The 24514-nt window shown below is 39.3% G+C and overlaps 1 protein-coding gene across 4 annotated transcripts in view; it reads left to right on the forward strand.

Annotated features, from left to right (window-relative positions):
• The window catches only part of LRRC7 (leucine rich repeat containing 7), a 479490-nt gene that overhangs the window by 330241 nt on the left and 124735 nt on the right, over positions 1 to 24514 (forward strand). For all 4 annotated transcript variants that reach the window (XM_036352078.1, XM_036352079.1, XM_036352082.1 and 1 more), the window contains 3 exons: positions 6395 to 6469; positions 12250 to 12394; positions 18823 to 18895. In XM_036352078.1, the coding sequence (XP_036207971.1) occupies positions 6395 to 6469; positions 12250 to 12394; positions 18823 to 18895 (293 nt within the window). The remainder of the gene's footprint in view (positions 1 to 6394; positions 6470 to 12249; positions 12395 to 18822; positions 18896 to 24514) is intronic.

Here is a 24514-nt window from a genome sequence, read left to right on the forward strand (position 1 = left end):
CCATCACCCCCACAGAGGGAGGCTCCACCCAACTGCCACAGTCCAACGGTTGGTGGCCTGGGCCTCTCTCTTTGGGGCAATCATGGAGCCCCCCAATTGATCAATCGCCCTGCTGGCCTGTGGCCTGGGCCTCCCTCTGCAGGGCAATCATGGGGCGATGGACAGGCCCCCGACCAATCGCATCGCACCCACCTTGGCTGGTCTGGAACCAGTGAGTGTCATAGCGTGGTTGTCCAGAAGGTCGTCCTGACGGTCGTTCTGCTGTTCAGTTGTTCGATCGATTTGCATATTATCCTTTTATTATTATAGATTTCAATTGTAAGCTGTAATATGATGGCATCTTTGAAGCCAGAAGACCTGAGAAACAATCCTAGCTGTAGTTTTACAAACTTTATCAAATTATTCTCATTTTCCCCAGGAAATAATGATCAGACTCCTCATTCATAAAGTGGGATGATTATTACCTTATTATGGTGTAAAATAAATCCAAATGAGAAATTTTGAAATAAAGTAGAAACATAGGTTAGCATTAGTTATCCCTTTTCAAGTAGTCATAGGTGCATAGGGTCCCCGGTAGAGGCCAGTAGAGCCCAGTGTTAGAGATATTTTAGAGGAACAAATGTTCAGCTATATCTGCCACTTTGTCTGACATAGCCAAGGAAGCAAGTTACACAGTACGTCAAAGCCTACCCAAATCATTACAGATCATGCCAAACCTTATGTTCCCACTGCATCCTCTTCTGCCCACACACAAAGACTTCATGCTACATAGCCTTACAACCTGAATTTTGTCAATGCCTGGAATCCCTTCAGAAATCTTAAGCTCCTAACTTCTGTTCTCTCCTAATATTTTTTAATTTGTCTCATTCTTTCAATCTCTCATTCCTACTAGTCTTCTTTGACCTCATGAAAAACTGAATTATCTTGTTTTTTTCCCTAGTCTGTCAGTCTCCCAGCTGGCCCCCCAAAGAATTAAAATAATTATCATTGATGGAGCTATTTTGATTGTCTTTGCCTTCCTCTTTAATTCCCCTTAAATGACTCAGTATATACCATAGTCCCCAAGTGTTATATGTATCAAAATCCATGCCCCTTTCTGCTCAACAGATCATCTTAATCCCTACTTCATCAAGAAAATTTGAGCCTGGTCAGCATGGCTCAGTGGTTGAGCATCGACCTATGAACCAGGAGGACAAGGTTGGATTCTTAACCGGGTCAGGTTGCAGGCTTGACCTCTAGTGGGGGCATGCAGGAGGCAACTGATCCATGATTCTCCCTCATCATTGATGTTTCTCTCTCTCTCTCTCTCTTTCTCTCTCTCTCTCTCTCTCTCTCTCTCTCTCTCTCTCTCTCTCTCTCTCTCTCTCTCTCCTTTCCTCTCTGAAATCAATTAAAATATATAGTTATGTTGTTTCATTTTAAAAGAAAATTTGAGGCTTTCGGACATGCTCTCTCTCAACTTCAGCCCCCTCCCATACAAAATGCCCATTTACATCCACACCATCCTTACCATCTTCCCTTGAACTTCAGGTGTCTCACTTCTTTTCAAGGCCAGTACCTTCTCTTGTGCTATCAGTCTCATCTTTTTTTCTTGTTTTTCGGAATTTACTCCATTAATTTTATACTATTTTATGTCTTTAATCTTTCCCTCTTTGCTAGTGTTTTTCTATCAACTTTCTTTTCCCTTGACTTCCTCAATTTCTTTCTAGCCCCTCAACTTTTCTCTTCTCATCCAAACTTTACAAATAATATTCTATCTGTGTTGTGCCCATTTATTTGCCTCTTATCTTCAACTCTATATAATATATAATTATAGCATGAAACAGTTATCACTAAGGTTACCAGTGTCCTACTATTTCCAAAACTGAGTGGACATCTTCAGTCTTTTATTTCACTGGACACCTCTCCTTACAGTTGGGGAACTGATCATTTCTAAAGAGAAATCAGGAAAATGTCATCACAAATCAAGAAATGATGCTGGCAGCAATAGCAACATCTATCCTCTGTATTCAGCCTGCTTCCCAGGAGACAGAATTTAGAGACATTTTTTTAGGTAATTAAAGTGTTTTCTCATGTGCCATGTGTTACACCTTGGTTATATTCTCTCTCTCCTTTCTCTGAACTTCTCTACATTATTCTTTCCTCCCATGTGCTATCTTGTGTTCTGGTTATTCATATACATTCGTCTCCCCAATTAAATTATTAGCTATGTCAAGGCAGGAACGAAGTTTGAATAACTGTGGATTCTGATTTGTGCCTTTCCTATAGTAGGCATCTCCACAACAAATAATTATTTGTTGATAAATGAAGAGATAAGAAATGAGTGGGTCTTGGTGTGGTCCTCCTTGGATTCCTCTTGTTTGGGATCTGTGCTTCCTGGACTTGTAAGTCTATTTCTTTCACCAGGTAGGGGAAGTTTTCTGTCATTATTTCTTTAAATAGGTTTTCAATTTCTTTCTCTCTTCTTCTGGCACCCCCATAATTCGGATGTTGGTACACTTGAAGTTGTCCCAGAGGCCCCTTACACTATCTTCATATTTTTGGATTATTTTTTCTTTTTGCTCTTCTGGTTGGGTATTTTTTTTGCTTCCTTGTATTTCAAATCATTGATTTGATTCTCGAGATCCTCTAGTCTATTATTGAATCCCTGTATATTGTTCTTTATTTCAGTCAGTGTATGCTTAATTTCTGACTGGTCCACACCAAAGCACATCATAATAAAAACGCAAAGGGCAAAAGACAAAAAGAGAATCTTAAAAGCAACAAGAGAAAAACAATTAGTTACCTACAAGGAAGTGTCCATACAACTGTCAGCTGATTTCTCAACAGAAACTATGCAGGCCAGAAGGGAGTGGCAAGAAATATTCAAAGTGATGAATAGCAAGAACCTACAACCAAGATTACTCTACCCAGCAAAGCTATCATTTAGAATTGAAGGTTGGATGAACAGCTTCAAAGACATGAAAAAGAAAGGATTTCATCACCACCAAACCAGTATTATATGAAATGCTGAAGGGTATTTTTGGAGAAGGAGAAGGAGAAGGAGAAAGGTAAAGATAAAAAAATATGAACAACAAAATGACAACAAATACATATCTATCAATAATTGAATCTAAAAATCAAATGAATAAAAAATCTAATGAACAGAAAAACCTAGACTGAGAGAAACCAAGATGGCGGCATAGGTAAACACCTGAAATTGCTGCCTCACACAACCACTTCAAAAATACAACTAGAAAACAAAACGGATATCATCCAGAACCACAGGAAGGCTGGCTGAGTGGAAATTCTACAACTAGAAGAAAAGAGAAAAGCACACAGAGACTCATAGGAGGTACGGAAGTAAAGGGCAGAGGTAAGGAGGCGCACGCAGAAAGGGCTGGCAACTGAGGACGCAGTTGTCTTTTTCAATCGGGAGGGAATCTCAAGCTCCCGACTGCTCTGAGCTCCAGTTCCTGGAGAGTCTCTGGGGACCCAGACTCATACAGGGAGAAACTGGACTGTCTGGCATTGGGTGGAACTCAAGGGCAGCTTTCTCTAAGAGGTGCTTGCAGATGTTACCACGGGACACTGAGACCCGGGGCCTGAGAACGGTGTCTCCAGCACAGAAGTTCTCCCACCATAAACACAGCTGATTCTCACAGCCAATTGGCCTGGAGGTCAATTCCTCCCAGTGATACCTACAACAATAAAGGCTTAACTACAACAAGACTGTGCACAAAGCCCACAAAGGGGTGTACCAAGAGTGTCCACCTCAGGTAATTGGGGAGACTGAACCACTGGGCCTATAGGACACCGAGCACACAAAGTCACTCTATCAACACAGGGAAGCAGCCAAAATGCAAAGACAAAGAAACAGGTCACAAATGACAGAAATGGAGGAAAGCAAACTACTGGATATAGAGTTCAAAACCATGGTTATAAGGTTATCAAGAATTTTCTAGAAACCACCAATAAATTTAGTGAGACCCTCGAGGATATGAAAAAGGACCAACTAGAAATTAAGCATACACTGACTGAAATAAAGAATATTATACAGAGATCCAACAGCAGACTAGAGGATCACAAGAATCAAGTGAAAGATTTGAAATACAAAGAAGCAAAAAACTCCCAACCAGAAAAACAAAAAGAAAAAAAATCCAAAAATATGAAGATAGTGTAAGGAGCCTCTGGGACAACTTCAAGCATACCAACATCTGAATTATGGGGGTGCCAAAAGAAGAGAGAGAGCAAGATATTGAAAACCTATTTGAAGAAATAATGACAGAAAACTTCCCCTACCTGGTGAAAGAAATAGACTTACAAGTCCAGGATGCACAGAGAGCCCCAAACAAAAGGAATCCAAAGAGGACCACACCAAGACACATCATAATTAAAATGTCAAGAGCAAAAGACAAAGAGAGAATCTTAAAAGCAGCAAGAGAAAGACATTCAGTTACTTACAAGGGAGTACCCATATGACTGTCAGCTGATTTCTCAATAGAAATTATGCAGGCTAGAAGGGAGTGGCAAGAAATATTCAAAGTGGTGAATAGGAAGAACCTACAACCAAGATTACTTTATCCAGCAAAGCTATCATTCAGAATTGAAGGTCAGATAAAGAGCTTCACAGATAAGAAAAAAGCTAAAGGAGTTTATCACCACCAGACCAGTATTATATGAAATGCTGAAAGGTATCCTTTAAGAAGAGGAAGAAGAAGAAAAAGATAAAGATAAAAATTACTGATAACAAATACATATCTATCAACAAGTGAATCTAAAAATCAAGTGAATAAAAAATCTGATGAACAGAATAAACTGGTGAATATAATAGAATCAGGGGCATAGAAAGGGAGTGGACTGACAATTCTTGGGGGGAAAGGGTTGTGGGGGTGCAGTAAGAGACTGGAAAAAAATCATAAACCTATGGATGAGGACAGTGGGGGGGGGGGGAAGGGGGTAAGGGCAGAGAGTGAGGTGGGAACCGGGTGGAGGGGAGCTATGAGGGGAAAAAAGAGGAACAACTGTAATAATCTGAACAATAAAGATTTAATTTTTTAAAAATCTAATAAACAGAATAAATTGGTGGATGGAATAGAATCAGGGGCATGGAAATGGAACAGACTGATGATTCTCAGAGAGAAGGGGGTGCGGGAAATGATTAGTCAAAGATCTTATATGCATGTAGGCAATACCTATGGACACAGACAATAGGGTGACGAGGGCCTGGGGTGGGGTGGGAACCCAGTGGAGGGGAGTTATGGGGGGGGGGGGGGAGGAACATCTGTAATAATCTCAACAATAAAGATTAATTTTTAAAAATGAGTGTGTCTTATTCATATTGTCATCACCTCATGGTAATGTAATTCCTGGAGGGGAATATGTAAGGCACTAACACATATGATAAAAACCTACTGTGTGTCAGGTACTGTGGCAAACAATGGGGATATGAGGTTGTAATGATTAAAAAACAAACATTTTTCTGCCCTTCAAAAGCTTTTCCATATATATAAAAGCCCAGCAAATGGACTGGCGGAACATCTAGAACAACTGGAACAACCGATGGCTATGATGCACACTGAGGCAGCCAACCAGCCTGATCTGTGCCCCAATCCCCGCCCCCCGGCCAACCCTGCTCCCAATTAGCTCCCAACACCCCAATTGAGGGCAGGGCTAGCTGGCCAACTTCCCACAGCCCCTCCCCCTGGCCAGCACCACCCCCTACCGCCCCCCCCACCCGATCAGGAGCCAACCGCTCACTATCCCTCCCCCCGCCAACCAGACCCCACCTGTGCACAGAAACAATGCACTTATTGAATAGAGTGTAATAAATGCTCCAAATGATAATTATAGGGTGTTAAAGGAGAATACATTTTTATTTTTTTTAGAATTCAGGTAAGCAGTTTGATTAAATAAAAAATGCAATTGTCTGTGTATTAAGAACTAGAATGTGAGCCCAGCCAGTGTGGCTAAGTGGTTGAGCATCAACCTATGAACCAGGAGATCATGGTTTCGATTCCCAGTCAGGGCACATGTCTGAGTTGTAGGCCCAATCCTCAGCAGGTGACTTTCATCATTTTCTCTCTCCCTCTCCCTGAAATCAATAAAAAATATTTAAAAAAAAGAACTAGTATGTGAAACACACAACTCTCCTGGGTAGAGAAGGCAATTTCATACTGATACCCAACAGCATGTTTTTTAAAGGTTGTTCTGATTGTTTTCAGATTAATTCTAGGTTGGCTAATTCGGGGACCACCAGTTTTGCTAAAGGTTTGTTAAATTTGGAATTTCTTAGAGGATTAACATTAGATTCCCAAATATAAGTTCTAGACCAAGAAATTATACCTTATACTGTAATATGAAAAGATTAATTTGGTTTCTTCTCCTCTTTCCTTTCTCCCCACTTCTCTCCCAGCCTGAAGTTCTGGATCAAATACAAAATTTAAGGGAGTTGTGGATGGATAATAACGCATTGCAAGTGCTACCTGGGGTATGTAAGTTTTTATTATACCATGTTGTCCAGCATCTGTGTTATATACTAACTGCAATTGAAGATACTCTTAAATCTCAGTGTTTGCATTTCAAAGTAGTAACACATTTGTTAGGAGTGTTCAGTTTCCAAGTGTTTCTCAGTAACTTGTTTTTGAGTATTTCATGTACCCTTCGTGGCTGTTACAGGTATGTAAAATGTATGAAAGACTTCTCTTGTTCTCTTAGGAGTATATTTGTCATCTCTTTCTGCATGTGTTATTTTTAAATTGTATATTGTTATATTGTAAAAACAGAAATGCCATATACAATACCAACTCTTTGTTTTGTGCAATCATCCTTATTCTTCTTGGTAATTAGAAAATGGTTTCTGATCATATTGTTAGATCTCTTCCACAAAATAAAAAAATCTTTCTTAGTTCAGGTGATATTTAGTAAAACCCATTTGAATTTTTTTTAAATGGCAAGGATTATACGGTGTAACACCAGAAAGTAAAATTATAGTCAAATTTTTCCCTCAATTAATGGGCTGTCCAGTGTCTCCTAAGCAGATTTGCCAATCAACTCATTTAGTGTGACTATTCCTTCTTTTTCCATCCAGTGAAAGAATGATTTTCCATAAAACATTGCCTCTGCCTATCACAATGCACACATTCAAATAAGCATATGTAGGCCGGCCGGCGTGGCTCAGTGGTTGAGCATCCATCCACCTATGAACCAGGAGGTCACAGTTCTCTTCTGATTCCTGGTCAGGGCACATGCCTGGGCTGCAGGCTCAATCCCCAGGTGTGCAGAAGGCAGCCAATCAATGATTCTCTCTCATCATTGATGTTTCTATCTCTCTCTTTCCCCCCTCCCCACCACCCCCCCGCTTCCTCTCTAAAATCAACAAAAATATATTTTTAAAATAAGCATGTGTACACACACACAGCAGCCACAAGGCTGCCAGTGGTGATAGCCAATTCCAAACTTCCTCCATTAGGCTAATTAGCCAGGGCAGAAGATTCATAATCCTTCTTCCACCACTGAGATTTAGCTGCACATTCCCATAAGCCAATTTTATTTCTCTTTTGAATTGACATTGAAAATTTCTTTAAATGATTACAAAAGCAACAGAAACAAGAAGCTTATTCTCTTTTGAACAAGCCTGAGACCACATAAAGGAGAAAATCTGGCAAAAGATAAGGGAGAAAATGCTTTCTTTTCTTATCGAAAAAATACATTTCTGCCATCATCGCAGACACAAAGCAAAAAAGCATGCATATCTCCTATTTATTGTTATTCAAAAACCACTTACAAATGCACCCATCTGAACCAGAAACTATCCTAATGTCAAGGTTACAAAGATAATATATTCAATGATCTTGAATATATTTGTTTGAGGAGCTCACTCACACATAACAGAGAGAAAGATCTGGATTCCACTACACACAGTACAGCTTGATTTGTGCCATATTGAAGGTATGTACACATCCTGGGGCAACACAGGTAAGATCCTCATCAATTTCCTGTGCAAGATCGAGGAATCAAGATGTTTCTACGTGTTTCTTCACTGTGTTTATTCATTTATTCAAAACACACAGCATTTATCATGGGCTAGGCATCTATTTAGGTGTTTTACAAATACTGACTCATTGAATCCTCATAATAACTATGAAAATGGGTTTTTACCATCCCCCTGTTATAGATGAGGAAACTGAAATGGAAAGAGTAAGTAACTAAGTGACTGCCCCAAGGTCAAACAGCCGGTAAATGGTGGAACTGTAATTCACACCAACTCCCCAGGCTGTTGTTCACTATAATGTTCCAAGTTTTATCGCTATAGAATTAGTAGAAGGTACAAATGAGAATTAGGTTTATCTTGCTTTTCACAATCTTTACATTCCCAAAATCTGATCTTGCAAACTAATTCAGAACTCAAATCCCTTAGTAAGCTTATTATTTAAATGGCAAGGTAATATGAAATCTGTAAAACAAATAATGCTACTTAATTTGTCTGTTTCAATAGTAGATTTTTTTTGTATACTAACAACTTTAAGCAGATCTCTTATGTTAGCGAGTACACTTGAATTTTACATTTTGCTATACTCCTTGTGGAAATACCCCACAGCTCCCCTGTCAAACAGGTGTGGCTTTCTCATTTCAGTGCTGGCAAACAGCTGTTACACAATTACCTAGAAGCACATGACTTTGAAAGACTAATCTTGAATGTGATTTTCAGCCTATGTGTCTGTTTCACAGAATGATTAATCCTAAAAATTTAGTGTCATAAGACACAGGAATAAAAGCAAGTTTATTTTATTATTAGTTCATCTATCATAATACGTTAAGGTAATGTACTTTTTAAATAATTGTAGAAGCCTGGGCTATCATTTTTCCACTGTAGTTTTCATACATCAGAGAAGCAAATAGATAATGATGAAAAATTGTTCTTCTATATAACTGTCTTGTGACCATCACTCTGAGATCAATCAACCAAAATATGAGTAGACAATGTATTGAGTCCACAATTACTTTTAAACAAACTTCAATATCTTGTTTTGCTTGTGATGGCTTCTGCTCTTCCCATTTGCTCTCCACTGTTCACCATGGCCTTGCTTCGCTGTCCAGAGGGCTGTTGGAGGGACACTCCATATCCTCAAGGACTCTGAGATACTGGGACTCAAGACCTCTTTCACTCTAAGATACTATTGCCTTTATAAGGTGCTTGAGAGTGAGAGTTTAGAAAAATTAAAAAGAAACGCCAAAGAATTATTTTGTTTTGGTTTTTTTAAAAAGATGTTTAGAAACTTTAAACCAAAATATTGAGTTGTCCTAGAGATAGCAATGAAAGAAGCTTCAAAGAAGAAAGTTGCTCATAATAAAGGAACAAAAGATACACACACACATAAACACATATATCATTTTTCCCTTCCTCACCAGAAGAGAAGAATGAGATAAGGCAACATAATAGTTCCTTGGGGTGGAAAGCTGTAAGTAAAGTGACAGTATTTTTCCAAATGACATATTGCTAGGCATGGGGAGCAGCTCAGCTCTCTGGCCTGACTCACCCAAAGTACTCAGTTCCTAGTCTGGCAAGTATTAACCTACTCCCTAACTTTGTTCCCACTGTTGGGAGCGGAGGGAGCAGGGCTAGAGCCATAGTGCTGTGTTACTTTGGGAGTTAGAGGGCAGAATTGCCAATATAATCAATAGGCTTTGTAGTGAGTAATCCAATAAAGGTGAGTTTAAGTTTAGCTCTACCCCTTTTTAATGGGGTAACCTTGGAAGGTTACTTGCAGTCGATGCTGCATCACCCTCCTGGAATGAAGAGCTTACTCTATTTCCCCAGCTTCTGGAATTACTGCTTGCAGCTCCCCACCCTCTTCAGGAACTGCCTTCAGCTGAAGAGAACCTCCTCACCCAGGGTCACATCCCTATTCTGGGAGACCTCCATCCAATGACCAATCCATGCAGGGGTGTAAAAGCCTGGCCCCTTCACCCCACTCAGGACAACTTTAAGGCAATTCCCACTTCAGTGCTCCATAAAGGGTCAGCTGAAAACTTCCTCAAGACTTGATCACAGCCCAACTTCTTCATCTGCCCAATCCTACGTCCTTCCTTACCTCTTTCTTCCCACTGTTATTGACTCTAAGAACACTCTCTCATAAACTTCTCTTTGTCTCTGCTTCCCAGGGAACCCAATGGGTAACAGTCCTGAACCTCTAAGCTTTAATGTGAGTGAAAGGACAGATTCTGGCTCAGTAGGTCTGGAGTGGGTCTAAGCGTCCAAATTACAGACAAGCCCCCAGGTGGCGCCAGTGCTGCTGGTCTGCGAAGCATATTTTGAGTGGCAAGAATATAAAGCATTAAATCAAATAATAAATATAAAGTACTTAGCACAGTGCCAGCTGTGAGCTTGTGTTCGTAATAAATTTATTTTCTGTATTTGGTTATTTATACTTTGTCAAATAAGTAGACACGCTATAGTAAAGTGTACACAGGTAGACTAAGCAGATGAACCACTGAACACTGATATGTGTGAGACATTTATTTGCAAGACATGCCCTTAAAGACAAGGTAAATTAAGACTTTCATCTTGCTTGAAGTCCTATTGTCCATTGTCTCTACTAAGCCATTACTGTTCGCTTTCTGCCCAAGGTATGACTTGATTCCTGCCCCCTGCTCAGCGATCAGTTACTCAATCATTTCACTTCGACATCTTTCTTGAGCCCATTGCCTCTTCATCCTCATTTCTGCATGAATTCAGGTCCCTCTCACCTCCTCCGCTAAACTGCTTCCAGATCTTCCTAATGAGTCACTCTGACTCCAGTCACGAATCTTCTCCTTACAATTCCCTGAAGTTATTATTTCAAAGCACAAGTCCAGTCATGTCATTTTTCATCTGAAAAGCCTTGAACGGCTTTCCGTGCCTGTTAGATAGAGTGCATATCTCCTCGCGTAAATGTAAGGCCTTTTAACAGCTGGCTTCTTACCATCCTAACTTCATCACGATATGCTGTCACTTTGAATTTCTCACCTTCCGCAAACATGCCGTGCTTTCTCACACTCCTCTGGGAATGTATGTGCTGTTCTCTCTTCCATGTACGGGTTCTTCTCTTCTTGACGAGCAGTGTCTTCCAGGCAATTTGCAGGACTGCTTCTGTGGCATTCCCTACATGCTTTTTTCAGTGCCATATCGCAGGGTATGATAATCATTTGTTTATTTGATGGTTTCCTTCATTACTCTGAGCTCCTTCACGATAAAGACTTTGTCTGTATCATGACCAGTCTCTCCCCATCCTTAGCTGACTTCGTCATAGTGGTTCTCTGGTATATAACACAAGCCCTAACTCACAGTAGATCCTCAAAAAGTATTGTTAAGTGAACAAAATATTGAATCTGCTTAGTATAAAGTCCAAAGCACCGTGTAAAACCTTTCTTATGCATTTGAAATTTTAAGAATCAACATGTCAACATATGGTGCTCTGGTAGCAACTTCATGTTATTTAATTCAGTGGCAACTTTGAGATTATTGCTGTGCGTGTTTTTAACTGCTGTATTGAAATATAATTCACATATAAAATTTGCCCATTTAAAGAATGCAATTCATTGGTTTTTAGAACACTCATATAGATGTGCAGTCATCACCAAAATCTAAATTTAGAACATTTCCATTACCTCCAAAAGAAACCCTGACGCCATTAGCAGTCACTCCCACTCCCTTCTTCCCCCAGCCTCTAGCAACCCTAATCTACTCCCTATCAATCAGTCTATTCTGGATAGCCATATAGTGGAATCATACAATGGGTGGACTTTTGTGACTAGCATCTCTCATTGCATATGTTTTCAAGGTTCATACATTTTGTAGCATGTATCAGTACTTTTTTATAAATAATATTTCAACATGCAGATATACCACATTGTATTTATCTATTTGTCAATTAATGGACAGTTGGATTGTGTCCACTTTTTGGCTATTGTGAATGATACTGCTTCGAACATTCGTGTTTCTGTGTAGACATATGTTTCATTCTTGAACACATACCTAGGGATTACTGAATCATATAGAAACTCTAATTTAACATTTCAAAGAACTGCCAAACTGTTTTTTTCCAAAGTGGCTGCACCATTTTATGTTTCTACTAGCGATGTATAAGCGTTATAGTTTCTGCACATTCTTGCCAACACTTGTTATTGTTGTAGCTTCTTTTAAAATTAATTTAATTTGTGGTTTTTACAACTTTAAAATGTCTTTTGAAAGTTTCTCAGCTAACCCTGAGTTTATGCAATGTCATCAAGTCTATAGGGAAGTTAAAGATGTTGGTGTACCTGGATATGTCAAAAAACAGAATAGAAACAGTGGACATGGACATTTCCGGATGTGAAGCCCTTGAGGACCTCTTACTGTCATCCAATATGTTGCAACAGTTGCCGGACTCTATAGGTGAGAATATATTTTGCCATAAATGTTATCAAATATGTAATTTTCTTTCTTGGCAGTATAGTTTGTCTGTAGATGTGGGGAATATACTGTTAGCTTGATATTAATAAATTAGCAATTTCATTATTCAAGATGATAAAATAGTATTTTACTGCTATCTTAAAATGAGATGGTAACTCGTTATCAAATTCAAGAAGACTCTCTTATGAAAATGATCTTACTAAATTGATATATTTAAATTTTTTCAGATCTCCTAACTGAAAATGTTATTGTAAGGAATATATATATCTTAGATTTACAGTAATTTTATTACAGTAGCTTCTATTTACATAGTGTATCTATAATCTATTTTTGATACTATTGTAACATTGCTGTGATCTAGAAATAAGATAAATATACAATAAATATAAAATATCTTTATTTTATTTTCTATTATTTTAAAAAGACATATTGTCTTTTACATGCTGAGATTCATGAGGGCAGATAATTTGTTAGTATATATTAAGCATTCAATCCACTTTTGTTTTAAATTTTTATATTAGTAGAATAATAAAAGAATCTAATTTAAATAATGAGTAAATTTTTTGCATAGTTATCTTGCTATTATTTATGAGAGAACTCATCAAGTAGGGTAATCATCAAATAACTTAACTTTGGAATATGGTTTTTAACACTCTGAATTAAACATGTCATATGTTCTGGAACTTATTAATCCTTCTGAAAATTAAGTCACAACTGAGGCAGCCTGGTTGAAGGGAAGCTAGAAGACAAGGTAGTTTCCCAAATTATTCTTTAGTATCCTATTACTTTCATGTTCAGGCTAATTGAGAATGTAATTTTAACAAGACAGGATAGCTTTTCTTTTCCTTCTCAATTTGATGACTTTTTGATTTATATAATAACATATTTATAACAATACTAGAGGCCCTGTGCACAAAATTCATGCGGTGTGGGGGAGAGGGGGGCGTCCCTCAGCCCAGCCTGCACCCTCTCCAATCCGGGACCCCTTGGGAAATGCCAACTGCTGGTTTAGGCAGTCAGACATCCCTCTCTCAATCCAGGACCATTGGCTCCTAACTGCTCACCTGCCTGCCTGATCGCCCCTAACCACTTTGCCTGTTTGCCTGATGCCCCTAACTGCTCCCCTGCCTGCCTGATAGCACCTGCCTCTTCCAGCTTGCCTGATAGCCCCTGACCACCTCTGCCTGCCAGCCTAGTCTCCCCTAACTGCTCCCCTGCCTGCCTGATCACCCCTAACTGCTCCCCTGCCTGCCTGGTTGCCCCTAACTGCCTCTGCCTGCCAGCCTGGTCACCCCTAACTGCCCTCCCCTGCCAGCCTGGTTGCCCTACCTGCCCTCCCCTGCTGGTCTGGTCACCCCTAACTGCTCTCCCCTGCTAGCCTGATCACCCCTAACTGCTTCTGCCTTGGCCCCCGCCACCATGGCTTTTTCCAGAAGGACATCTGGATGGATGTCCAGAAGATGTCTGGTCTAATTAGCATATTACCCTTTTATTAGTATAGATTTCTCCAATCTGCTCTGTCATAAGACTTATCTGCGTGCTTTATTAAACACTTATACATTTCCACACTCTCACTCTGAAAATTCTTATTCAGTAAGTTTGTGATAAGCCCTCTAATCTGTATGTTTATTAAACATCCTAAATCAAACCTATGATCAAGCAAGTTTAGGAAATATTCTTTTGTGCAATAGAAGGTAAGGTAGTATAATGGTAAAAAGAGCATTCTCCAGTCAAGATACACTCCTACTCAAACACCACTCCATACCTCTTCAAAGACATAATGAGAATAGAAAAATAACTCATATCGTTACTGCCTCGTTGATACCAAGAACTATACCTGGTATATGGTAAGTGCTCCTCAGATATTCAAAAAATAAAATAATTTAGACATACTTAAGAAGAATGAACATCTACCTTAACCTGAGATAGAATAAAAACATACCAGTAACCCCAGGCCTGAGAGACTCCAGACCTCAAACAGCAGTAGCAGACTTACATTCCTTTCCTGCTGTGAAAAAAAAAAAAAAGACCTTAAACATAACAAGGGAACTCAAATTTACAGGAGATTGAAGAAGGAACCCCTTATCTGTGAAGAGAGACTGCTGCAAAAACCTACAGCTAATATGTGAAGCTAGGGTGGAAGGCAAGAACATATAAAGATTCACTGCTGGAAACTGTGGCTAGTCACAGCTGGTTTGGACTAGATCTGCAATATCCACATGGGATGAGAACATCGTGTTGCTAATGTAAGACCTAGTTCTGAACTCCAGAAACATGAGGGTCAGGTGGAGATAATCATGAAACTGCCAGACAGGCAGGGGTGAGCATAAATAATGAGAATACATTCACCCTCACAAATGAGCATGTAAACCAAAAGAAATTTAAGCTAATATTATTATGGCAATTCGAATATTCAAACAAGTAGGAAAGTTTACCCAAGGGAAACTGAAGTCATCAAGCAATATAAAAAAAAAGAGTTTAAGTATGTTTAGATCTTCAAATAGATAAAAGGAAGAAAAATGTTTGTCTCAAAATAATAACTTATAAAATAAAAACAGAAGCTATGACTAAGAACAGGTAGTTATTTTAAAAAATAACCAATTAGAAATCCTGGAAATAAAAATATCACATAAAGAGATAAAATATGTTGTAATTTATTTGTTTAAACTATCTTCCTTTAAGAAAGTAGGCTAGGAAATTAGCAGTTCAGATTCTGGCTTTTCTGCTAGCTCTGTGACCTTGAAGAATAAATGAATTAATCTATGTAACATTGCTTGCAATATTACCTGGAACATAGTAAGTACTAAATATTAGCTGTTATAATAGTGTAATTATTATTATAATCTTAGATTGAATGAGTGCACAGTATTTAGGCTTTTAAAATTCTATTGCATGTGTATAAATTTCATGTAAATATCAGCTATAGTATTAAATAAATTACATTAATATTTAAATATATTTACTACTAATTATATATTAATAGCTAAAATCATGGTAAAAGGCCTCCTTTTTCTTTCTCTTTAGTACTTCCTAGTTTGGAGTATAGGGTAAAGAGGTTGGGACTTGGGGAAGGGTGAAAGTAGAAGGCAAAGAATAAGATGAAATACTTTTGGTTCCTGTAAGGTAGACAAGGAGAATCCAAGCAGATGTGATATAGAAATGCAGTGAAGGAATTATCTGCCAGAGGAAAATAATGAGTAGCAATGATGGTGAGGCCACTGGCCTAATACCATTCCAAGGGCAATCAGGTGCCTACAAAAGCTCCAGTATCTGTTCAAGAAGTGCCTCTTGGATGGAATATATGAGTGACAAAGTAACCACATCACAAATGAGTGAGGTTCCAATACACTGACATGGAACTAAGCAGGGAGGTCTATCTTGCTTCAACTTTCAAAGCTGTAGAAACGTCTGTCAATTGTCAGAGCCACTCCCCCATTCTTTAGAAACATCTATTACATCAATCTTTTGGCCTGAATTCTTAACCTGACTCACAATTTTCTCACTACTACATCACACCTGGGGACTGCAATGCTCTTAAAGAAAGCTTTGAGACCTAGCTAGCTTCCTGGTGTTGGCTCAGCCCAAAACTTCTTGTGACCCCGTCAAGTGATGTTGAGAAAATCAGCCCTCCTCCAGCTCCACCAGTTTGATCAGAGTTAACACGTCATAGAAAATTTACCTATGAGTCATAGTCCTGTTTTCTTTTCACAATTGATGAGCAAGCTCAGGAGTTCTTTTACACGTTCAAGGTTGATATTTTAACGTACACACCAGAGAAGCTAAGGTGACTCAGTCACTCTTTGAACAGAGATGAATATGGCAGTGGGTGTCCCAGCTTCAGAGATAAATGACCCCAATGTGCATTGTCCTCGTTTTCAGATGCTGGGCTGTTTTCAGTACTGTGTCCTGGGGTCACGCGCTGATGTATTAAGCTCTAAATATTACGGGCATTTTTTCCAAACAGTCTGACAGGGATCACATTTCTCTCCCTCAGAGTAGAGATTGTGAGTGCCTCTGAAGACTGTGTAACCGATCATACTGCAATTCAAAGTGCAGCCACAGCTTTATTTCAGAATTTTTGTGACTTACTCTAGGCCTTTAAGGAATCCTTACAATACTTGCAATAGGTGGGCATGATCTTCTCAAAGCCTGTTCACAAAACACTGCTTGTACGAGATAATCCTCAGGTATGTACACAAATGCCATAACTTTGGACAGACACATTGCTACAGTAATATATTAAAAACTCCTAGAAAAACTTCACTAAAAAATCTGTTTTACTTTGCTTAACGGCATTTCCTAAACACAAACTTGTACCCATCAGAAGTTTTCTGCAAAACAAGTAGTCTAGAATATATGTGCATATTTCTAATGTAAAACAAAAAAATTAGCCAGCTATTAATGCTTTGTCCTTGGATTTTGGCTATTTAAGCCATATTGATATTATATGTTACTAGTGGTCCAGTGCATAAAATTCGTGCATGGGGGGGAGGGGTGTCCCTCAGCCCGGCCTGCACCCTTTCCAATCTGGGATCCCTCTCACAATCCAGGATGATAGCTCCTAACCGCTCACCTGCCTGCCTGCCTGATTGCCCCTAACCACTCTGCCTGCCCACCTGCTTGCCTCCAACTGCCCCCCTGCCAACCTGCTTGCCCCCAACTGCCCCCCCCCACCAGCCTGATCACCCCCAACTGCTCCCCTGCTGGCCTGCTCACCCCCAACTTCACCCCCCCACCAGCCTGCTTGCCCCCAACTGACCCCCACTGAAGGCCTGCTCATCCCCAACTGCCCCCCCACTGGCCTGATCACCCCCAACAGACCCCCCTCCGGCCTGATCACATACAACTGCCTTCCCCTCTTGGCCCCTTACCTCCTCTACCTCTGACTTTGTCCAGAAGAACGTCCGGGAGGTCTCCTGGAAGGTCTCCCCGTCTAATTAGCATATTACCCTTTTATTAGTATAGATAGAGGCCTGGTGCATGGGTGGGGGCCAGCTGGTTTGCCCTGAAGGGTGTCCCGGATCAGGGTGGGGGTTCCCTTGAGGGGCAGGGCGGCCTGGGCGAGGGGCCTATGGTGGTTTGCCGGCCAGCCATGCCCCCATTGGGGTGAGGGTCCCCACTGGGGGGGCGTGGCCAGCCTGGGTGAAGGGCTGAGGGCTGATTTCAGGCTGACCACGCCCCCCAGCCAGGACCCTCACCCCATGGAGGCGTGGCCAGCCTGGGTAAGGGGCTTAGGGATGTTTGGGGGCTGGCCACACCCCCTTCAGGGTGGGGGTCCCTGCTGGGGTGCCTGGCCAGCCTGGGTGAGGGGCTGATGGCTGTTTGCAGGCTGACCACACCCCCCAGCAGGGACCCTCACCCCATGGTGGTGGGGCCAGCCTGGGTGAGGGGCTTTGGGCCATTTGCAGGCCCCTCCCTCAGCGGCCGGCCCCAGCAACCCAAGCCTCCCATGCACCCAGGCCAGCTCCATGGTCACCGCCCACAGGCCCCTCCTTCGGCTGTTAGTCCAAGCAGGTGGGAAGCTTGGCTTCCTCTGTTTCCAGGGGCAACCCAAGCCTCCCACCTGCTCTAGCTGGCTCTGTGGCTACCGCCATCTTTGTCCCACTAATTTGCATATTTTCTCCTCATTGGCTGTGGGTGTCATGGAGGGATGGTCAATTTACATATTCATCTGTTATTAATGTAGATGCTATAGCTGGATAAAGGAAGTAGTTCTCAATTACTCTGTGGTTAATATTCATTAAAACCATGGGAGTAGAGCAAGCAATATGGGTGTGGAGAGCATAAATCAGACAGCAGAGATAAATAGTTGAAATTTCATTCTTGGCAAGTTCTGCATAGTGTATTAAAATTTCAACTTTTTGTGCTTACTGCTGATCCAAGTCAAGGTTTTATGGTAACAAAAAGAGTATGACGTCATATGTACTAATTTTCCAAGTCTATAATTATAACCACTGCAGTGTACTAATTCAGTACCCATTTGTTAATTATTGGGCTTAATTCAGATTTGTTTTCCATTTGTATGACAACAGGAATGTTAGTTATTAGTGCTTAGGAATTAATTAAATATTAAGTCACATCTGCCTTGAAAAATATCATCTGGTCCAATTGCTGCATAATAGAAAATGGAAATGTGGCAGTATCACTGTCAACTCGAGTTTCTATGGAGCCCTATGTTTTGTTTACTTGTCTGCATTGATGAACTTGAACTCCTCTTGACATAAGTAATTTTTTGCAACTGGAAGGTCAAAACTAGACTGCACACAGATATCAGTTTGTAGGTTTATATAAGCAGAGTGCAGCCAATTAGCATAACAAACATTCATCACAAGTAATTATTTTATCTCTTTTATAGTGCATTTTCCATCAGAAATCTGTTCTTGTATATTAATAAAACTTCTCTATTTTAGGACTGTTGAAAAAACTAACTACTCTGAAAGTGGACGACAATCAACTTACAATGTTACCCAATACAATCGGAAAGTAAGTGCCAAAGTTTCACACAGTCAGCCTCTCTGAAGCCAGAAACAGAAGGATTGGTTGAGTTTTTAAAATCAAAACATTTTCCACTACAGATACCAATAATCTTATTCATATGTAAGCTTATTTTAGACCATATTGCATTTAGTTATAAATGTCATATATCTTAATTTAGTTTTATACCTAAATATCACATTGACACCCAACTATATAAAATCATGAAAAATGCTTAACCATGACTCTTTCATAAGAAAGTGATTACCCAACCTTCAATTATACTCTTGCCCTTAATTTTACACATTATTAATTTGATGTTTTGACTGTGAAGTAACTCTAAATTCATTTGAATGTCTTAAAAAAAATAAAATCAATTTAATGTGCATTATGTATATGTTACCATTACATTATTAGTAATATTTGATAATTATAGAATTATAATGTATTTTAGAAGTTAAGGAGATAACCATCTGTTTTAGCTTGCACTGTTTAAAAGTTTCAACATGAAAGGTTAGCATTGCATTTTAAGGATAAAACATACGTTATTTATTTGAGAGCAATTTATATCTAATTTTTTGTTGACTTTAGCATTTGGTTCTCAATTATTTAAGAAATATATATTCTTACCAATGTTTCACTGAAATGCTTTTGTCTACAACTTATATAAAGTGAGAAATCAATAAGGTGGTCTTCATTCTGAAATTATGTAAGACCATTTTATAGGGATCTTGCTCCACATCTCAATGAAGAGTTATATAACTCTGTAACTTAACAGATTTGGGTGTACTTGGGGTGGGGGAAGTTTTAAAAAACATATTTATTAAGTATAACTGGCATGCAATAAGCTGCATATATTTAAAGTTTACGATGCAATAAGTTTTGACATAGACAAAAAGGCATGAAACCATTGCCACCATCATGATAGTGAAAATATCCTTCAATCCCAAAGGTTTTCTGGTGCCTTTTCCACTTTACTTCACCCCAAGTTGGCAAGTAACCACTGATATGGAAAATTTCATTGGCTAAATTCAAATTCTAATGTTCAGACTTTGGGGAGTAATAAAAGTCTCAATCATTTTTTAATATTTTTGTGTCCTTACTATACCATATGTTTTGTTCTACAATTACTTCCATTTTCTCCAATATAAAGTAGAGCCATATTTAATTTCTTTAGGGGTACACAAAAATAATTATCTTTATCAGTCTGATGCCTTTTAAAGGCTTTCCTATCTTATTATTTTCTTAGGCACTAATCTTTCCTGTTAGATCAATAATGAATTCAACTTCATTTATCTCTACTAAAGTTATAATTGGTATTTTACCACTTATGTTCATATTTCTTATATAAATTTATATAAACTAATAACTCTAGCTCTGTGAAGATAAGTTAAAGAGTTTTGATAATGTAAAAACAGACCAAAAAAAGTTTCTTTTTCAGTATGCAAGTAAATTTTATGCTAGGTTATTTAAATATTTAGTTTTCATTTTAGTTTTTAAAAATTGATACTTTTTGGAGAGAACAAACATGGTGGCAATAGGTGGCTGGAATGCTTGCTACCTTTCACAACCATATCAAAATTACAACTAAAATATAGAATAACTATCATTCAGAACTACCTGAAATCTAGCTGAAAAAAGTCCTACAGCTAGAGAAGTAAAGAAAGTACATCAAGACTGATAGGAGGGGTGGAAGCTTGGAACGGGCAGGTCAATACCCACATGTGGTGTTTTTTTTCAATCAGGAGGGATATCTTGGCTGTGGATGCCTCCCATCAGGAGCAAAGGGTCCCAGCCCCACAGCAGACCCCTAGCTCAGAGTTCCAGAGCTTCTCTCCCCAGACCCCTCCCCATAACTTCAGGCTATAAAAACCATCAGGGATTATGGCTGAGTGATGCAGAGGTTGCTAGAGACTCTGGCAGTTCCTTTTAAAGGGCCAGCACACAAACTTACATGGACTCGTCCCTCTAAACTCCAATGCCGGGGCAATGGCTCAGGGAGATCCAAGGACATACAGGAAGGAGCTGAAGTGTCTGTCATTGGAGCAAGAACTTGGGGCAGCCTTCTCCCAGACACAGGTGCTCACAGGGGGTCATTGTTCCTATGCTGAGACACCCCCACCCCATAGCAGAGATAACTGGCAGCCATATCTAAATTTCTATCAGCCTGTCTCTCACTGTTTGATCTGCCCTGGTGATCCATGAGACCCTGCCCCATCAAATTTACAGCCCCACCCAAGCTGTTTTCAGTGGTTTTTCCATATGAATGGCCTGTTCTGGCTCAGGCTTCAGAGATTCTTAAAATCTCTCAAACAAGCAGCAGCTGGCATCAGACTGCCCCATACCTATCAATAAAAGGCACCCTTTCTTCATCAAAACTCTCATCAAAGTGGGAATAGAGGGATCATACCTCAACATAATAAAAGCCTTATATGAAAAACCTACAACCAATATCATACTTAAAGAGCAAAAACTAGAACCATTTCCCCTAAGAACAGGAACAAGACAGGATGCCCACTTTCACCACTCCTATTCAACATACTACTGGAAGTGCTAGCCATAACAATCAAACCAGAAGAAGAAATAAAAGGCATCCAAATTGCTAAAGAAGAAGTAAAATTGTCATTATTTGCTGATGACATGATATTGTACATAGAAAACCCTAAAGACTTCATCAAAAAACTACTTGATTTAATAAATGAATTCAGCAATGTAGCAGGATACAAAATTAACACCCAGAAATCATTGGCATTTTTATACACCAGTAATGAACTCACAGAAAGAGAAACTAAAAAAGCAATCCCATTTGCTATTGCAACAAAAAAAAAATTTAAGGTACCTAGGAATAAACTTAACTAAGAAGATAAAAGACCTGTACTTGAAATAAGCATTATTAAGCAAACTACAGGTTGTTGAAAAAAGAGGTAGAGGAAGATATAAACATGTGGAAGAATATATTGTGTTCATGGATCGGTAGAATCAACATCATGAAAATGTCCATACTAGCCAAAGTAATCTAAAAATTCAATGCAATCCCTATTAAAATACCAATGGTACATATCACAGACCTAGAACAAACTCTCCAAAAATTTATATGGAATAAAAAACAAAACAAAACAAAATAGTTGCAACAATCTTGAAAAAAAAAAAAGAACAAATTTGGAGGGATCACAATACTGGACATCAAGTTATAGCACAACATTATATCACAAAGCCACTGTGCTCAAAACAACCTGGTACTGGCACAAGAACAAGCATATAGACCAAAGGAACAGAACAGAGAACCCAGAAATTGATCCAAACCTTTATGCTCAATTAATATTTGACAAAGGAGGCAAGAGCATACAATGGAGTCAAGACAGTCTCTTCAATAAATGGTGCTGGGAAAATTGGACAGATACATGCAAAAAAATGAAACTTGACCACGAACTTACACCATACACAAAAGTAAACTCAAAATGGATAAAACACTTAAATGGGAAACCATAAAAATCTTAGTAAAATCCATAGGCAGCAAAATATCAGATATAGCTAGAAGCAATATGTTTACCAACACATCTCCTAGGATAATAGAAACTAAGGAGAAAATAAACAAATGGGCATCAAAATAAAAAGCTTCTGCACAGCAAAAGAAACCATCAACAAAATAACAAGAAAGCCCACTGTATGGGAGAACATATTTGCCAATGTAATATCCGATAAGGGTTTAATCTCCAACATTTACAGGGAACTCAGACAACTTAACAAAAGGAAGATAAACAATCCAATCAAAAAATGGGCAAAGGACCTAAATAAAAACTTCTTAAAAGTGGACATATAGAAGGCCAAGAAGCATATGAAAACATGCTCAAAGTCACTAATGATTGAGAGATGCAAATCAAAACAATAAAGTACCACCTCACACCAGTCAGAATGGCTATCATCAACAGATGACAAGTGCTGGTGAGGATGAGGAGGAAAAGGAGCCCTCATGCACTGCTGGTGAGAATAAAGACTGGTGCAGCCACTGTGGAGAACAGTATGGAGTTTCCTCAATAAATTAAAAATTTGACCCATTTGACCCAGTGTTCCCACTTCTAGAAATATATCCCAAGAAATCAGAAACACCAGTCAGAAAGAACATATGCACCCCTCCGTTTATAGCAGCGCAATTTACAACTAGGCTGCTATAAAAAAAGAAAGAACTCTTACCATTTACAATAGCATAGATGGACCTGGAGAGCATTATGCCAATCAAAATAAGCCAGTCAGAAAAATATAACTATCAGATAATCTCACTCATTGTGGAATATAATGAACATAAACTAATGAACAAAAAAAAGATCCAGAGAAATAGAATCATCAAACAGACTGTCAAACATCAGAGGAAAGGCAGGGGAGCGTGGATTGGGGGAGAGAGATCAACAAAAAAGCTTGTATGCATATAAGCATAACCAATGGACACAGACAATAGGGGGGTGTTAAAGGCTGGGGCTGGAGCTGGGTGTAGGCTGGAAGAAGACAATGGGGAGAAAAGGGGACATATGTAATACTTTCAACAATAAAGAACTTAAAAAAAAAAAAAGGCCTAAAACAGCTTGGCCTCACTTCCATGCCAAACACTGGTAGAAGCCATCTGCAGACTGCTCACGAAGGGTAACTCCTGCACAGCAACTCTTCCACTATAGTTGCAGCTGGTCATCACAGCCAATTGGCCTGGAGGTTAATTTCTCCCAGTGACACCAACAATTAAGGCTCAACTACAAAACGACTGTGCACACAGCCCACACAGGGGCACACCTAATGTGCCCAGTTCAGGTGATTGGAGAGGCTGAGTCACTGGGCCCTGCAGGATACCTACTACACAAGGCCACTCTACCAATTCCAAGAGACATAGCAGCTCTACCTAATACATAGAAACAAACACAGGGAAGCAGCCAAAATGCAGAGACAAAGAAACATGTCACAAATGAAAAAAAAATAGAAGAAATCTCCAGAAAAAGAACTAAATGAAATGGAAGCAAGCAAATTACTAGATACAGAGTTCAAAACAATGGTTATAAGGTTGCTCAAGGACCTTAGTGAGATTTTCAAGGGACTTCCTAAGATTTTCAAGGATCTTAGTGAGAATTTTAAAGACATGAAAAAGAACCAGTCAGAAATTAAGCATGCACTAACTGAAATAAAGGATAATTTCCAGGGATTCAACAGTAGAGTAGAGGATTCTGAGACTCAAATCAATGATTTGGAATATGAGAAAGCAAAATACACCCAATCAGAAGAGCAAAAAGAAAAAAGAATAAAAAAATATGAAGATAGTGTAAGGATCCTCTGGGACAATACCAGCATTTGCATTATAAGGGTGCCAGATGGAGAAGAGAGGGAGCAAGATATTGAAAACCTATTTGAAAAAAATAATGACAGAAAACTTCCCCTACCTGGTGAAAGAAATAGACTTATAAGTCCAGGAGGCACAGAGAGTCCCAAACAAGAGGAACCCAAAGAGACCCACACCAAGACAGATCATTATTAAAATGCCAAGGGCAAAAGACAAAGAGAGAATCTTAAAAGCAGAAAGAGAAAAGCAGTTAGGAAGGAGGAGAAGGAGGAAGAGGAGAAAAAAAAAAGCCCAGCTGGCATGGTTCAGTG

The sequence above is a fragment of the Myotis myotis genome, unplaced genomic scaffold (assembly GCF_014108235.1).
Source record: "Myotis myotis isolate mMyoMyo1 unplaced genomic scaffold, mMyoMyo1.p scaffold_m19_p_2, whole genome shotgun sequence".
Classification (NCBI taxonomy): Eukaryota; Metazoa; Chordata; class Mammalia; order Chiroptera; family Vespertilionidae; genus Myotis; species Myotis myotis.